The sequence below is a fragment of the Cupressus sempervirens genome, chromosome 4 (assembly GCF_028749045.1).
Source record: "Cupressus sempervirens isolate cs-2001-9-10 chromosome 4, ASM2874904v1, whole genome shotgun sequence".
Classification (NCBI taxonomy): Eukaryota; Viridiplantae; Streptophyta; class Pinopsida; order Cupressales; family Cupressaceae; genus Cupressus; species Cupressus sempervirens.
The window spans coordinates 514,142,262-514,161,203 of record NC_143121.1 but is presented as its reverse complement, the minus strand read 5'-3'; the positions used below and the strand labels follow the sequence as shown (position 1 = coordinate 514,161,203).

At 35.3% G+C, this 18,942-nt stretch overlaps 1 protein-coding gene across 1 annotated transcript in view; it reads right to left on the bottom strand.

Moving 5' to 3' along the window:
• Window positions 1–18,942, bottom strand: part of LOC149562189 (transcription factor MYB3R-1-like) — an 86,388-nt gene that overhangs the window by 15,835 nt on the left and 51,611 nt on the right. The window contains exon 9 of the mRNA XM_089825733.1: window positions 11,950–12,067. Coding sequence (XP_089681859.1) covers window positions 11,950–12,067 — 118 coding nt within the window. The remainder of the gene's footprint in view (window positions 1–11,949; window positions 12,068–18,942) is intronic.

Below are 18,942 nucleotides of genomic sequence, written 5' to 3'. Positions count from 1 at the left end.
CTCCATCATGACGGATGAATGTGACATAGTGCAAGGCAGGAGAAATGCCAAAGGAGATGTCCAAACCCCCAAAAAATAACCACACAACGGAAACACAACAAGAAGTAACAATGATGCAAGATCCGATACCAAATCGCAACTCTTTCCTCATAAAAATAACTGATTACATGCAATATGCCTGGCTGTAAGCCCTTCCAAGTTAGAGCCAAATACAAACAGCAATTACAATATCAGTTCTGCAAGATCCCACAAGATCCAACTTACAATCCCAATCCCAACTAGTCCAAATCCACAACTAGATAAGAACACCAAGAAGAACCACACTTGTACCCTCAAATCCACCAAGCAAATCCTCTGGTTCTCAAGCCGCAACTACTAGCACTTCAAAGTTCGCATCCTCTTCTCCAAGACGGATCACCTCAATAATAATGCCTAAAGACTCTACAAGACCCCCTACTTATACTCAACTAAGCCACAAGTCGGCCCAGTTCATTACAAACTAAATTAAATCCCTTACATTAAGTATATGTTGAGCCACAAGTCGGCTACAACACAAATTAAATACCCCTACATAAATTAAATACCAAAAGTCGGCTCACAAACAACTCGGCACCAACAAGAACCAAGACCAAGCCGAGTGCTAGAGAAAAACCAAGCCGAGCATCAACAAATTCCCAAGCATTGCCAAGTAATACAGTGTATGTCGAGCTCCCAAAGCATGCCGAGCAATACAATGAATGTCGAGCTCCTCAGCTAAAACTAGACCCTTCAGCGACCGAGCACCACTATTTGGTGAGCGAATCCACAACACTAGCCAAAATACCTCCAACCATGCAAGATGCTCCTATATCAGAATGTATTCCTTACAAGAGCATCTCACAAAGATTAAGGATACCCGAGATCAACTCGAAGCTATTGATTAGAAAATGGAGGAAGAAGATATGGTAGTCATCACCCTAAAGAGTCTACCTAAATCTTATGAGCACTTTATAGAAACTCTCACCATTACTTCAACTAATGTTGATCTGAAATTTCTAGTTTGTGCATCAAACTCCAATAGCAAGATCGTTTGAAACAACATTTTGGTAGCAGTGCCACTTCGTCCTCCTCAGGCCAAACCTTTGCAGCTAAACCTTTTCACAAGGATAAAGGAAAATCTTACTCATCTCATGAGAAGGGTTCAAAGAAGGAGGTCGACTATACATATTTTCATAAATATGGATGTCTACTCAAGGATTGTTGCAATCATTTGGCTTCCCAACAATGGAAGCAGGGAGGGTCTCAACCTAAAGCCAATGTTGTTGAGTATGCGAAGCAAACAGACTCTACCTTTCATGCCTTCATGGCTAAAACACTTGCAAATCATGTGAAATCTCCTGCCTTGTATATAGATTCTGGTGCTTCTTGGTATGATTATATTTAAGTTAATATTATGTAAAAGGGCATGTGTCATGTAGAGAGGCCTGTATATGGAAATATGAAGTGTTGAATATGTGGAAAAATGAAGGGTCTTATTTTTCAGACTCAAAGAGTTCTTCGTGTGAGAGATGGAAGAGTCTTAAGCAATCTATTTATGTGATTTCTTGGTGTATTGTAACTCAATCAAGTGGAAAGCCATGTACTTGAATATTTTTATAATCAATAAAAGACATTTTTGCTGGAGTGGCTATACCGAACAAAGAATAGAACCCTATTATGTTTGTCCTTTGTAGAAGTATGTTGCAATTGTAAGACCCCCCTTCCAAGAGATGGTACATGTCGCTGGAAATGTCGGGTTGTGATGTAGAAAAGAATAATTCACATTTTCATGTGGTAGGCCATTTGTATGGATACACTAGAAGAAGAGTCAAGAAATGCCCTAGGGAAAAAGGTGCGCCTATAGAAAATAGAACATTATTATAAAATTATTTTACAAAGCATGAGGCAACAGAAGAGAGAAGAACATAGGTGAAATACAACTATTAACAATAAAAGTTTAAAAAAGCAAAGGGAATGCAACCCTCTCTATAAATGTTGTCATAGAAGACCACCCCTTCTATACTACCTCAACTAGCCTTGATACTGAAAGAAAAGCACCTCTTATACACAAAAGAAAGGGACCACTAGAAATTGCATTCCAAAATCAGAGCCAAGAAATTGTTGACATTGATGTGGTAAGATGCTTGTTTGCAATGGGCTGCTTTTTACCATTGTACGCAATACATATTGGAAGATGTTGAAAAGTGTCAATGAAGCTCCATAGGGTATAAGGGCCCCAGTTATGAGAGAGTACGGGGTCAAGAGGTTAAGGGGATTTATGATCAATTGAATCCCATAAAGGATTCATGGATTGAGATAGACATATCAATTGTTTCAAATGGGTGGGAAGTTGCAACAAATCATCGTTGATCAATGTCTTGGCAGTGTCCTTTAAAGGAGCAATGTTTTTGAAATCTATGGATTGTGACGGGCGAGTAAAAGATGGGTCATTTACTGCTAATATTCTCATCTTTGTTATTGAACAAGTGGATGGTAGAAATGTTATCCAAATCATAACAGGCAATGCAAGGAATTGTACAGATGTTGGTTTGTTGGTTAAAGAGCAAGATCAGCGTATCTTTTAAACACCTTGTACCGTCCATTCACTCAATCTTATGCTACAAAATATCAGGAACAAAATTGGGTGGCTTAAAGAGGTGTATGCAAAGGCTGAGGCATCAAGATGTTCATCACAAACCACCACATGACTCAAGGAACATTTACAAAATTTCTTACATTGGCAACTACTGAAGGTAAGTGAACTTGAACTCAAGTTGGTAATTTAATTATTTTTAAATAGTATCTTACAATTTTTTATTTTCATATTTTGGTTGTGTTACCTATTCTTTTTAAAAGTATGTATCTAATAGTTGCATTTTTTTGGCTCTAATTTATGTCACGGGTTGTTGAGACTTGTTTTGCATCAAATGTAATCATCTTGATATAACTTGTGCAAGTGAAAGAGGCACTTTGCAATATTGTAATATTGGAGGACTTATGGTGAGAATGTGCAAATTATCACATTAAGTTAATTGAGCCCAATATGAGCATGCTTAGGTACACTAACATAGATAGGCATTGCTTTGGAGAGATCTATGATGGCATAGACTCAAAGCTTGAGAAAATCAAGCAAATTGTAACGAAAAACAGCAAGATCCCCAAGAGACCTTAAGAGAATTACAAGCAATTATTGTAGAATGATGGAACAAAATGACCACTCCTCTACATCTGCTTGCCTATGCATTGATGCCCAATACTATAGCACTCAATATAATGACCGAGCAGGAAGGCTGCCACCCAATAGAGATTTAGGAGTATCTGATGGATACAAGGCAGCATTTGAAAGACTCTTTAGTGATGCTTATATGGGAGATTTGATTATGGATGAGTTCATAGAGTTTGTGAATGCAAGAGGTCTAAGTAATGATGCTCTTCGTCATCGGTTTATGCTCATAGTTGGCGATACCTCCACGGCCAAAGCCTCCAAATGTTGCAGACCCTTGCAATCAGCGTTATATCACAAGTTTTTTTTTTAAATTAATTTACTTTGTTTTCATAAATTTGTAGTTTTTTTTTATAAGATTAATAAATTTTATCTTAATTGTTTACTTTGTCTTGTCTTCATAGGTTACAATAGGTTGAAATCAAAAAGAGTGGAGAAATCAGTTAAGCGCCATAGGTTGCATTGAAGAAGAGTGGAGTACTTGGTATTTGTGCATTACAACTTGAGACTCGTCTCACACGAGTAAAGAATACAATGAAGCAAGGTGAAGAGGTGGGATATAAATGCAGCGATTCCGTACTTGGATGCTTCCACTTCTCAGCATGCACTTGATGAATTGAAGGCTTTGATGCCAGTACTATTATTGGTGCAATTTGATCCCAATGGCCTTGGCTCTATTTGTGAGTCAACTAAAGAAGAATATCATAAAAAATTTATCCATTAGTTGAACTTGAAACAATGATACTTGAACAGATGTTATGATTTAATTTTTAATGTTTTGAATATTTGATGCTGAACTTGAAGTATATGATGCTATGATCGTGATTCATGACGCTTTGATTACAATTTTCAACTTTTTTTGTTGTTAGAATGTTTTTATGATCTAACAGTTACTTCCCTTATTTCATTCCACTTCTATCTATGTTCTAAGTATTTCACTTGTGAACTGTTTTCTTCCATGTCTACATTTTATAAATCCTCTACCATGAACCGATCACCCTTTCCTCATGCACTCTTTTGCACAAGGGGTGACTACTCCATAGGAAGCTTTCTGACATGATTTTCAACTAGCAATTTCATCTAGTGGTGAGAGAAATATTTGAAACACATTATTGCCTAAGTTGTATGTTAAACAGAAAATTGTGTAATATTGCCATCCATGGGGCATTTTATGTGCATCCACAAAATGAGTCCACATCATGTACAATTGATCCAAGCATGTGGCCTTCTCATTCATACACTCTACTTGAACTTGATGCTATGTAATCCTCTACTCCACCCAGTGCCCAAGCCAGCCAATTATTTGTTAATTAGTTAAAAAGTTCTATGTACCACTATCAGATTTTGCCACCTACAAAGATCTCTTTATAAACAAACTCATCAACACTTTGCATCCACTAGAAATTAATGTCAATAAGCAAATATTACCAAAACAACTCAAAAACATTTGAAGGGGTTCAGGCAACAAAATCAAAATGGCATCCACTCTCCTATGCAAGCAATGACCCAAAGCTAAACACTATAGAGCTCACATACATTTGCATATCTCCTAGTCTCATCAAGGCACGATGACCTCTTTACCTTTTGTCCCACTAGCAATTGATGTCAGTAGCACAAATTGCCAAACCATGCTTATAGGGTAATGCAAAAAGTTTGGCAGGCTCCTATCAATGGAATCAAAATGACATAGAGAAAAACATCATAAAGCTCACAAATGTTCAAGAGGATCATGGCAACAAAACCAAAATGACATCCACTCTCCTATGCAAGCAATAACCAAAAGCTAAACATTGTAGAGCTCGCACACATTTCCATATCTCCTAGTCCCATCAAAGCACGATGACCTCTTCACCTTTTTTGCCACTAGCAATTGATTTCAATAAGCACAAATTGCTAAACCATGCTTTGTTGGAAATTTGTTCAGCACCCCCCTTGGGATTCGTGACAAGGGCTTAACCGCCTCCTATGTACTATAAGTTGAGTGGTTGTATCAGGCATTGACAGATCAGTCTTTTGGTGCAATGGCAACCCCACTCTAACAAGTGGTATCAGAGCTTGGCAACAGGTTCGAATCCTCAAACCCTTGGGTAACGCTGAGGGGGAGATTCTTGGAAATTTGTTCAGCACTCCCCTTGGGATTTGTGACAAGGGCTTAACCACTTCCTATGTACTATAAGTTGAGTGGTTGTATAGACCATTGACAGATCGGTCTTTTGGTGCAACGGCAACCCCACTCTAACACGCTTATTGGACAATGCAAAAAGTTTGCGAGGCTCCTACCAATGGAATTAAAATGACAAGAAGAAAAACATCATAAAGCTCACAAATAATGGCACATCTCCTAGTCTCACTAAAGCACAATAAGCTTTTTCATCCTCTACTATGACCTATGCAATACAATCTATAACCTAAGGAACAGAAAAGAGTTGATTGTACAGTCTTTGACAAAGAAGACAAAGCTCACTAAATCACTTTTCGATTCTCCTTTACTATTTTTACATGATTCTCCTTTACTATTTTTACATGATAACACATTGTAGACCCGCCAAACCTTATATTAAAAGATGACTTATATTTTTATATTTAAAAAAGGTCCATATGATGAATAATCAAAATGTGGCTAGACAAAAGTTCCTAAATGTTGGTAAAGAGGAATAGTATATTATTTTACAACTTTGAGGAAAAAGTAAAAAGAAATACATAAATTAGATAAAATATCATTTTCCCATGAAAAGTTGGAAAATGAGGTTTTGTCGAGAAAGTGTTGCTTGCTCAATTTATGAATTTCTTCTATAAATGAACAAGAGTTAGCTTGCTTGAGGACAAAAATCCTTTTGCAAGATAGTTTCTAGGACAAAACCACCTAGCCATTTGAGTGGTGTCATCTAGAGATCAATAGAGTGTTGCATGCTTCATTTCCAATTGGGTGTTGTGTGACAATTTCCAATCATTAAGATTTCTATGGCATTCCAAAACCTCGACATCCTAGTAGCGGTTGCGCCCCATCCCATGACCCAAGTCCTCGTCTCAAAAACACAAGGCTCTGAGGGGGCTCCAAGGGGGGGGGGAGGAACGAGTACCTGTTTTTCTAAGGTTTTTGTGGGTGTATATCAAATGATAAATGGTTTCTTTGCTTAATATTAAATTACAAGTTTTTGGTACATTGGTACTTCATAAGATTTTGGGAAATAGAAACTAACACCATGTTTTATGTCTACTAAATCGTTGAGAATAGGCCTACCGTACAAGTTTAATGGAAGACTTTAAATCAAAAAAATCTTTAAAATTTTCCAAAAGTCTCATTATAGCCCTTAAAGGACAATATCTATTAGCTACATGACATTCCATTTTCTAAATTGTTACCCTTGATTCTACCGCAACTTATAAAGAGTATCATGGGATTATTCTACCATAAGGTTATAAGATTTATTTAGATGAAATTATTGTTCAGATAAAGTACATTGTTTAATTGTTAACTAGTGATTCAACCTACGCCAATATTCAGAAGATCAATGAATCGAGGATTTCAATAATAGATATCGAGATGGGTGTTGACTAATCAGTTTCCACTTCAAATATATGATTAGTTTATCATGTGAAAGGCATACAAATTTAGTATGTGTTTACTTGATGCCTTGTCACAAGTACTGGTGGATAGGCATAGTTTCCAAGAGACTCATACTAACCCTCGGTGCTCACCTCCAATATCAGAAACATGTCCTTGACTAGAAGACTATATGGAAACTTATCCAAACATTGGGAAACTTCAAATGATGTTTATTTATATCACCTATTAACATCCCTTGAAAATAAGAGAGACTTCCAAACAAGGTTTCTCAAATATATCACATAAATTACATGGGAATGACTTTCATAAAGTGTTGATGGGTGGCTGACAAAAGTTAGAAGAACTAAACAAATGCAATAATAGACTTTTAGTTTCCTATTATTTTCATAAAGCAGCATAACCTGGGTGTGCGCACTCGAGTCAAAACCCCGGCGCACCTGGTGCGGGTGCATCATGCACCCAAGTAGCCCTGCCGGGAGACTTTCCGCTACCGCACTGGTCGAGCACCCGGGTGGGACGCAGTGCTCGGGTGCGTGGCAGGTGCTTGGGTGCGCAGGTGCTCCTAGGGTGCTTCCCGAGTGCTCGCGGGGTGCTCCAAGAAGATGGCTAGAAAAAGTCAAAAATAAAAAGTATTTTTGCATTTATTTATTTTTGTTTTTTAGGCATGCTAACCCTAATTGTGTGTGGGTCCCATGTGGTCTATTTCAAGGTTTAATAAGACCAATAGACCTCATTTTCATTTCACCATTTCATTTCATTGTTTTGGAGCAGCAAGGAGCTAAGTGAGCAAAAGAGTTTGGAGGATTCAGTGCTCTAAACTCTTTATAATTATAAGTTCTTTTAATAATTAATTGTTACTTATAAGTTATAACTTTATTTAAGTTATTTTAATATTATGTTATAAACATTAAAACTTGTAACTTGTAGGATACTCAGATATTGCAAAGGTGGATCTCAAAACCACAGCACAAAAGAATCCCATTTTGTGGTGGAAATGTCATGGGTCACAAAAGTCAAAGATCACCTCACTAGCCATCCGACTACTTTCTCAGGTTTATAATACTAACTGCTAATTCCAGCCCTTTATAATCTTAACTTTAAGAGTTTTACTTTACTGATTTTAATTTATGATTCATTGATTCAATAATTATTAATCATTGATTTACCACTTATCATGTGTTACAAATTGTATGAACATTTGTTTGTAACTTGTAAGTTGTAACTTTCAACTCTATTATCTCAGGTGTCTAGCTCCTCAACTACAGAGAAAAATTGGTCCACCTATAGCTTCATTCACTCTGTTAAGAGGAACAGACTTACCTCTAAGAGAGCGGAGAAGTTGGTTGTTGTACATGGTTACTTGCAGCTCAAAGATCGCAAGACACGTGAGTACAAGGAGAGCCCTGCAACACGATGGGATGTGGAGCCAGCGGATCCAGCTTAGATTGATGAGGATGATGATGTAGTAGAAGCCAATGTAGGGCTAGTTGGTGTTCCTTTAGAGGATCAGGATCTTACCCATGAGGAGTCTAGTAGTTCTAGTGATGAGGACTCCGGTATAAGGGATGATTAGAGAGCACTTGAGATGGTTCCATTCTCATTATTAACATTTTGTCATTTTGTTGATTGTACTCACTTTGATATAGCTATGATACATTATTATTATTTCACTGTTTCATGCTATTCGGTTCATTGTCATTATGAGCATCTTTATGATATATGATATTCATAGAATCATATTTAAACAATGAATTTTGAGTCTTGCATCTTGAACTAAGTTAATTTGCTAAATGGTCATTAGTAATGGTTATGAAGTTTCAAGTTTCAAGTTTGAACTTATGGTTGGTGAATCGCATTTCAATTTTCTCTATTCATTGTATTCAACTATATTTGGTATGTTAATGTTATGTAATATATTGAAGTATCATTTCATAATTAGCATTTTCAATCATATATATTATATATATACTATGCAACCTCCTCCTCCCACTCCCCCCCCCCCCGCCCCCCCTCCACCCTCCCTCCGCTCCCCCGCCATACCCAAGTTGAGGCCATTTTTTTCCTACACTCGAAACTCGTCTCGACGTCCCCCCGCGCCGGGGTAACACTGTCATAAAGCCTACAAATGGTTTTGGTGGTAGAAAATATGCTTGTTGAATACCTAAGAGTTAAGAATATGAAGCAAAATAATAATAAGGCTTATGAGGTGTACACAATTGAAATTTTATCAAATGATTGACAATATAGTCATCTCCGAGTTTTCCAATTCTATGTTTTTAAAATAATGGGAGTCCCCTACTACTATTTTTGTCATCACATATGAAAATGGCATACCAATACCTATCCCCATTCCCATACTAGTACTAGTCCCCACCTCCTAGTAACCATGCAGATGAGTAACACTTTTCTAGTAGGAGCTAATGGATATGGATTATATAACATTTTTCTAGGAGCTATTAGTTGTGGGTTAAATAACAAGCCATTAGATAGACTTGAGATCTCCCATACCACCTCTTTTTATGCCACTACACTCAAACATACCACTCTACTTGGATACAAGACAAGATATATTGGAAGGTTCGATACATTAAAAAGTTTGCTTTATTGAGACTCGAGAGAATGTCTTATTTTTGCTACCACTTTTTGACATACCTATATTGTACAATTTAGCATTGAAGATGTAGGTATATTGAAAGGCAAAGATGATCAAACTAAAGCACTAAAGATTTTATGATTTTTTTGCAAACCTTAAAACATTCAATAGCCTAAACCCTAATTAGCCTACAAATCTAGTCATTGTGTTAATTGAGAGAACCCTGTGTGGAATGGAAGAATTTCTTTCTTCAAATGGCATTTGCAAATGAGTTAGGGCATGATGTGAAGGTTTGCAAAAAGAGTCCACCAAATGTCACCCCATCATGCCTTGTGACCTCTTAAAGCTCAAGCCTATTTACAAAAAAAGGCAATGAAGCCACATTAGACACAACATTGGATCATCTTTTTTCAAGGCTAGACTCAAGGACTTTGATGAGGCAAAGCAATTGCATAGGCATATTGGCACTTATTGATATGTTCAAAGTTCAAACCAATTGCATTAGTTTGGTACCTATGCCAAATAAATGTTCTATTTCCAAATTGCACAACAAAAGTCCCTCATATTATTCAATAATGAATATCAATAGCTTTCCCATGATATCTAACATGCCTATTTTATTATCAGGAGACCCAACAGCATTTTGCTAATATTTATCAATTTCCTCTTATGGCTGGGCTAACTCAGGAAGACCTCCTAATCTCTCAACAATGTCCAAATCATTATGCATACACATCAACATCATTTTATATTTACAAATGTATTTACAAATGTATGCATGTATAGCCATAAACCTCATCATATAGACAATATATTATACAATAGTCTTCTGTCCTAAAGCCAGTGGGACTGAATATATGAGAGAATCTTCTTTGGAAAAAGTTTATTGACAATGATAAGTTAGTGTTATATCAGCAAAGCTACTAATCTTTCCTAGACTTCCTCTAGAAAATGTTCACTCTTGACATTAGCAAATAAAGCTAGGAAATAAGAACACCAAACTTTAAGATTTCAACCATATTGCATGATTCAAACAATGAGTTCTTGCTCATAAGGATTTAAGAGTAATTGCCTTATTTAGAGTTTTCAGATATGCCTTATTACAAAAATTTTAGGAACTACATGCAAAAATTTCAGTTATCATTTACACATCTGAAATTTTTGCATTAAATTGTTTAGGGCATTTTTTTGTACCTTTTCCCATTTTGATGACCCTTCAAATTTGCTTCTTAAGTTTTGCCTGCTCTCTAATACTTGAAAAAGGATATTCATCGACTTTTTTGTTTTTTCAGTCCTGTGATGTCCATATGGAGCTCAAGTTGCGGAGCAGGAATTTTGGCTAACAGTGACAATTTGTGGCATGAAAGTAGTGAGTTGCTGGTGTTGCATTTTGCAAAAGGTGTTGTTGACTGGCTGTGGCTGAATGGTGACAATGCAGCTCAATGATTTGCATGGTGACATTTTGTGTGAGCATCATAGAGGCTGAGAGGCAACAATTGGCTAGAAGCGCTCTCACTCTCCAAGACCCAATGACTGACAAAAGGTCATTGTGCCTTATAGGAGAGCAGTCACAAGGCTGGCCCAATCTACCAAGGTGGGAAGCTTGAACTGAATCATTGATTTGGAATCGCCTAGACTATTTGTTCCAAAAACTAAACATTACAGTTATTGTATTGCAATATAACTGGGAAAGGAAAAAGAACTGTCTCATTCGAATAATCAACAAAGAAATATAAGAATAGTTTTGACATTACACAAGGTAAAAATAATAAACATGCTAGAAAGGTCGTCCAGTAATATTTTCAAATCTGGGCACTTGGATCCCCAAGAGAACAAATAACATCTATTTCCAGTACTGATGATAACAAAGTATATTGGCATTGTATATAAATTTATTAGTTGTTCTAGATGAGATGGGCACAGTTCCAAAATCTTATTGGTAACCAAAGGAGATGAATGGCTTATTATATAAGAGATCAGAAAAATGAAACTGTAAACAAACCAATTGTCACATCAGAACTGTTCAAAATATAAAATGATTACCACTTGAAAAACTATTTTGATCACTTCTAGAGGATAGCTAAGCACTCAACTGAACAAGGAATACGGTTCTCATAGGATAAAAGTGACTAAAATCAATAAACCAAGGACAATATGTAGAAAACACTTATCCAAGGTCACTTATTTTATTCCAATGCAGGCTGAAGGAACAATGATTGTTTTTGACAGTTATTCCATTCAGCATCATGCGATGTCGAATAACAGAAGCTACACTGGATAACAAAAATATTAACAGGGCCATCTAGAGATGTAGTTACTGTGTTCATTAAAATCAAATAGGACATTGATATTCTTTATAAAAGACAAATATGCAAAATGAAATACAAAAGATCAGTGAGTAAAAAAGCTCTGGAGAGACAAACATTACGTGTACCTGTTAGAAAATTAAGTTAATTTCAGAAGCACACTAGGTGTCAACATATTTTCCATTTTCAAAGAATTACAAGCTATTATCTTCACCAGAGGCAAAAGAGATTTGACTTGTACCTCAAAAATTACATCTGCGGCATTTCTTGGCACTGATAAAGATTGATTATGATTCCACAATGACTTCAATCCATCAGGTGAACTAAAACTTTTGTCAAGATCAATGCCACTGCCACCTCTACAAAAAAAATGTCACAAAGTTCAAACATATGAAGCTGTAATCACTTCATAGTTCTAACATATATAATATTTATTCAAACACAAGTTAACAATTTCACATAATTATTAACGCTATCTCAATAGAAATGCATCTAATGAATGCATAGTCCCTCTTGATGTGGCCAACAAAGGTTTGGTTTGGGAGAATAATTACATAGAATAATAATAAGAATCCAAACAAATTTTATTGCTTGATTAATTTTGCTGGGGATTCTGTCTTCTTCTGCTACTTATTAAATCTTCCTTCCACAAGAGTAAATTATTATTTTTTAACATCTTCTGGGAGTTGGACACTTTGTGCCATGTAAATTTGATGATAGGAAGACACGAGCAAAATGTCTTACTTTCTAAAAAAATCAAAGCAGAAACAACTTCAACATCAATCATTTCAAGACAGTTGAAAAATAGTATCCCTTCAGTAAGCATATAATTACTAACACTTGTACCCAAAACAGGTACAAGAGTGTAGCCAATAGTCGTCAACCATTGAACATCTTACAAAAGATAAAATTATGTTGGCAGCTGCAATTACACATTCCAAAAAAATCTGATTGCAATCTTCTCAGTCAAGGTGCTAATTTTGAGCTCAGCAACCCCCACTTTCTTACTGTCCCCACACATTTTAAAGAGCCCATCTCTTCTATATTCAATAGAATACTGGTTTCAACAATGGATTTCAACGTATCTAGTTTCTCTAACCTTTACTGTTGTTTTTTTCATCTCTGATATATTACCCTTAATATATTCCTCTTCAAAAGCCCTCAATTTGTATGAAACAATCCATACACATTTCCTGCCTGCATCTGCAGAGATGCCAGCACAAACCGATTTTTAACATTTATTGCAGCTCTTGCACACTGTGCCTGCCTCATTAGGCTTTTGAATTAATTTAACATTTTAAATAGAAAATATGTATACATATCTATTTCACATTTGCATACTGTTCACCAAATGAAATGAGACATGTAACTATTCTCTTGGATTTAGCATCAATTTCGGAATGGGCAAGAGGAAAAAACTTTCAATTTATCTTTCTAACCAGCTATAATGATTTGTTATATAATGTTTTTAGTCACAATTTTAATCTGATCTTCTATATGTAAGGTCATTTCTATTTTTTTCTGTTCATATTTTAGTTGAATTTGATTGCCTGAGAAGGAAAACATGTTCTCCCTCTTTGCTGAAAGAATTTGCGTTTATCAAGTGTGAGATGATCTGCCGATTGAAATGACTTAAAATTTTCTAAAGCCTTATCAACAAATCCAATTTGTGTATTTTACACAAATTGCGTCCAGGAGATCACACATATGTTTTCAGTATACAGTTGAACAATTTTTGTGCCTTTACTATGTTCCCAAATTTTTCTTCCAAATCTGTTAGAACCACAAAAAATCCTCCATACTCTGTTCCAAGGCATTCATATTGGCTTAGGCAAAAAGGTGCTGGAAAAGTTGGTGAATCTGGTTCTACACCCGCCGCGATATGTATTTACTTGATACAGCCAACTCATGAAGGGACTTTCCCTCACTTTTTAGGGATAAACAGCATCAATAGATGTAACAGTCTTACAACCAGCAAGTACAGAGTTTGAAACTGCCTCTGATCCCTCTTTCACTGCCCATGCATAGGAAAGACACTGATTTTGTAACCTAGGAGATGCATACTCAGCTAACACATGTCGTCCAGGCAGCTGGCAAAGCGGCTGCACCCTTTTTTGAAAAAATTTGCACAATGACATATAAAAACCGGGACCGTTGTCTGGTTGCGTGAAACGATTCCAGTGGCCTGATGTCCCGGTGAAAAAGCCTATTGGCTAATAAAGTGATATCCACAAATTATCATTATTGTAATTGTGGTTTTTTAATAATTATTTGTTTACAAATTGAATCAAATGAACAACAATAGTTGTAATTGTTATCTGCATGTGCTCTGCAAGCTTTACTACTATGAATTGCTTTGCCATTCCTTCTGTTTCTATCCATTGTCTTGGGAAAACACATTGCAAGAGCCAGGGAATTGTAACTGCAAAATGAGTGCTGAGGTACATCTAAGGTCCATTGAAATGTGGCTTAGAATATGTTGTCTTGTGTTTTGTCACCACAAAAATGTAGGTAACAGTACAAAACTTTCTCAACTTGGTTTCGTTTTTCTATAAGTTAGTTCATTATTCAATTGGCCGACATTGATCAACCAAATGACCCCAATTGATATAATGATTCCTTTTACTGAAGACTCTCGTCAACTCCTTTTAGTTTTTCTGTTTGTTGAGCCTAAGCTTGATTTTTGAAGCCTTCATCATCCTTTTTCTCATTTTTTAGCATGTGTTTGTATGTTTTGGACTTTTGGTTTTTCTTAAATCATTGCTTTTGGTTTTCCCATTGATTCGGTATATCTTAGGGCTTAATCGGACTTGGCAATCAAAAGATATGATCAAATAAGTGCCCAAAAGGTGGACTCTCCAGATGCAATCGCATGATTTAAAATATCATGTTATGTTTTAAGGTTGATATTCACTTTTTGAAAAATATAACATAAATTCACTTTATGTTATATTTCTAAGTTACTTTATCACTTAAGTGACTAGAGAGCACTTTATGTTATATTTTCATGATGAGCTGTTTTTAAATTTAAAACTATATAGTTTGATTTACTTTATCTTTTATTTAAATTTAAAACGTCTAAGTTAAATAGTGTTTTTTGAAATGGTATTTGCACATAATATATTAATTATATGGTGTAAATATTATTTTTGACCTAATAAAGTGATATTTCCTCAAAAATCAATTAGACATGTGCTTAACTGATCACTTAAGGTGTGCATATACGTGTTTTCCAACCCATTTACATGTTTCTAGAGAATGTGATTTTGCACTAGAGAGTTATTTTGAAATACTTAATCATGTAAATGCATGTAATTTAAAACATCCAATAGGTCTCCTAGAATGTGATTTGCATCTAAAGGCTCAAAAACACGAAAATGCATTGTTTTTAAAATATGCAATAACCCTTGGAGAGTGGGATTTTGCACTATATGCTTGGTTTTGACAAGTTTAAAAACATGCAATACCCCTTCTAAAATGGGATTTGCATCTAGAATCTGAATGCATGCATTTTAAAACATGCAAATGCAATTCAAGAGTGTGATTTGCATAAGAGACCAATTCCTATGCATTTTAAAACATGTAATGAGGCTTATAAAGTGAGATTTGTCTCTTGCTTCCATATGCATACATTTTAAAATATGCAAACTCCCTAATAGAGTGCGATTTGCTTATAGAAAAAAATGCAAATACATCTTAAGACCACGATTTTGCAAAAGAGGGCAAAAAACGTCCATGTTCATGCATATCAAGAACACGTTTTTGCTAGAAAACTTCAGATCTGCCCATTTCATGACTTGGAATCTCTCCAACTAGGGTCGTTCTTGCCTCCTTATGCATTCCCATGCATTAGGCGTTGAAATCCATGCAAAAAACAATGCATTTTGTGATATTTTGTGGGAACGTTTTGGTTTAAAAAGCCCAGATTTGGGGCATTTTGATCACGTTTTTGTCTAAGTTGAAATCATTTTGAACTTTCTAGCCTTATATTTGCCATCAATCAACACGTTTTTTCCATTCATTGTCAAAAACAATTCATGTAGTGGCAGCTAGAGACCACGTTTTTCGTCAAAAACTTCCCTCTACTTGGTATTTTGAAAAAAACAACTTATTGATTATTCATTAATGTCCATCACTTGCAAAGTTGAAGAAGTCAATATAGTTGTTTGTGGATTCGAATTTGGAAGAGAAAATTTCTTCAAATCTATCAATTCTCCACATTTGGTTCTTTGATCACCAAGTAAGTTGAAGTTTTCAATTCCTTGCTATTTCATTGCATCTTTTCATTCATCCTTGTACATTTGTCCCAGGATGTACTATGTTAGGTGCAATTTTTCTTTAAATAAGATGAGAACTTCCATTTTTGAGCGTTTAGAATTTTCCCAAATTCTAAATTTGAATTTGTAAAAGCGAGTAACTTTGTTCTTGTCATGTTTGAGTCAAAGACCAAAGGTATGTTTTTGTTTTGTGTTTAGTTTTGTTGATGGTTTGCTTTGTGTTTTGTTTTTCTTCTTTTCAAAGAAGTTGCAAGTTATTTCCCAAGAACATGAGATCATTTTCCTTCATTCGAATTTCTATATTTTCATGCAAGTGCATATTTTCACTTCACATCCATCATCACATGCCAAAGCACATTGCATCTCACTATTCATATGGGTTTGCATGTATTCCCATCTTTCATCCGCACTTACATGTAACCTCATTCTCTATTCCCATTTACATGCATTTCCATCCTCCGAAACTAATTGCATGTTTACATCAAAAACAACTATTACATGTAAAGTGACATGTAATTATATCCGGAGAACCCGATTTTGGTTAAAGGTCACTCTTCAAAAGCCAAAAGTTATCATTTGCACTTATTACCAATTGTTTAGCCTACACCTCCAAAAGCATTTATATAAGAACCCGTCCCTTACCCACATGCATTCCATTTCTCTGAAACTCATTTCAGCCCTTTGTTACATCCCAATTTTTGACCTAGCTTGAAATATAGCTGTTGAGGTTCACATGAAGTCAGTTGGTAGTTTAATTTGATATAATTTGGCAAAATGGTAAGATAGTTAGTTGTTATCATGACATATTAGTTGATCGTTAATCGCAAATTCATGGAACTAAGATGAAAGGTTAACTGATATGATTATTTATAATTTATAATTTAATTACGGAGAAATTCCTTGCAGGGAGCATGTTGAAGGGGTGGAAGCATTGTCAGAAAAGAATTAGGCAAGGCATCACCATCACTGGGAAACGGATAAAGGACCTAGTAATTTGAAACAGGATACACCCATGGAATTGCATGAGTTATTTAATAAATAATTTAGATAAAATAATTGAATTAAAATATAAAACGTATCTTAAAGGGTTTTAATTTATCTTTTGTCATAGTACTTTTAATAATTGTTTATAAATGTTCATTTAAATAATATCCAATAATTTGGCACCATTATCATTTAATAATTTAAAAGTTGCATATTATAATAATGTTCGGATTATAATAATTATATTATTATAATCTTCGAATTTTTAATTTTCTAATTCTATTCTCTTCGTTATTTCAACCGATTATTATTTGGCATTTTTAATAGTATTTATATTCATTTGGACTTTTGGGAATTCGTAATGAATCTTGTAACTGTAGGAAGACGTAGAGGCATGCTTGGAAATTTGGAACTTGGAAATTTGAAACGATTATAATCTTCTATATTATACTCTTGTTTTTAATTGATTTACATTGAATTAAAGTTTGGAAAGCGTATAGTTTTCTTGATAATGTGTGGAAGTCAAGAAGTTTTGGTTTCAACTTTTAAGAGCCATGGTCGGGTTTGTTTATAAGGTGCCTCTTGAATTCTATGAGGGGGATACAAGGTGTATACTTTCCATATGGTTGAGTATCTACCTATTATGCATTCGAATTTTTGCAAGCATCTTTAACCTACTTCTGTGAATCCCAACATATAATTTTTGCTATGAGAGAAAGGATGGGGCTCAACCAATGTGTTGCAGGTGAACAGGTTATTTCCAAGCCGCAGGTCACGCTCTTGTTTGGCATTGTACTGGGTGGTCTGAGAGATATCCGGCGCTTTCCTTAATACCTTTCTCTGTTACGAAAGCATTAGAATATACACGTCTTCGTATTCAGAGAGTTAAATGGTCTTCGCATTCAGAATTTAAATGTCCTTGCAATCAGTGTTTATACGTCTTTGCATCCAGATTAAAAACGTCCTTGCATCCATAAATAGTTGTTATCCGTAGAATTTGAAGGAGCCATTGAGTCCAGTAATGTTTCTCTTCTGAACTTTAACACGATGCTAAGTCGGTCATAAGTTTAAACTTATGCCAAGTTGACATACTTTTTACATTATTATTGAAGGTATGAAGCCATACATTTTCTATTCAGCCTTTCTACTTTATTTTTAATGGAAGTATTAGATAAAGCTGACTACAATCATTCCAAATTTATACATATTCAAGTTTAAAACGACTACCATAGCATTGATCCAGTTATAGGATTGTTTTCACCATAATATTTGAATATGTATTATTTTGTAGATCTTCTTTGAATGACTTTCTATCTCGATAAAAGATAATATACAGTATGGAATATTGTTTAAATCTGAATTGAATATCAAAACATAGTACCAAGGAAATTTTCCGGGCTAAGAGCCGGAATAAGGTGAAAGAGGTACAAGACATATCAGTAAAAGTTAATTGTTTAGGCACCAAGGAGTCACCGGCCTAACAGCCTACTTATGGTGAGTAGGTGTAGATGAACCTGTTAAAAAGAAATACAAGATTGTTGATATTTTGAGATCTCTTAAAAACATAATCTTAAAATATGAAATAATAGTTGTATGTAATCTTTTTGAATAAATGAAAGAGAGTTGTCTGATCTAAGAATCCCAAATACCTGGAACCCACCTGGCTGTAAAACCAAGATGATGGGTGATGAGGTAAGAAAAAGGATTCATCATTAATATGAATCAGTATCAATTAAAGAGATTTTAATATTTACCATTTTAAAAGAATTTAATCAATAGCTCATGCATATTCCTGTTATGATGATCATCTGTTGCCAAGTCATATGGCGTGTTTATATCTTGAAGTTTAGTGGATGGTAAGATGTTCCCTGTCAATTTCGGGTAGGGAGGGCCTTTCTCGATTGAGATCGTGTGGAGAAAATATTTGGTCCGAGGCTGGGTGGTAAAGCCCCTGACAATGTTTCATCTCACTC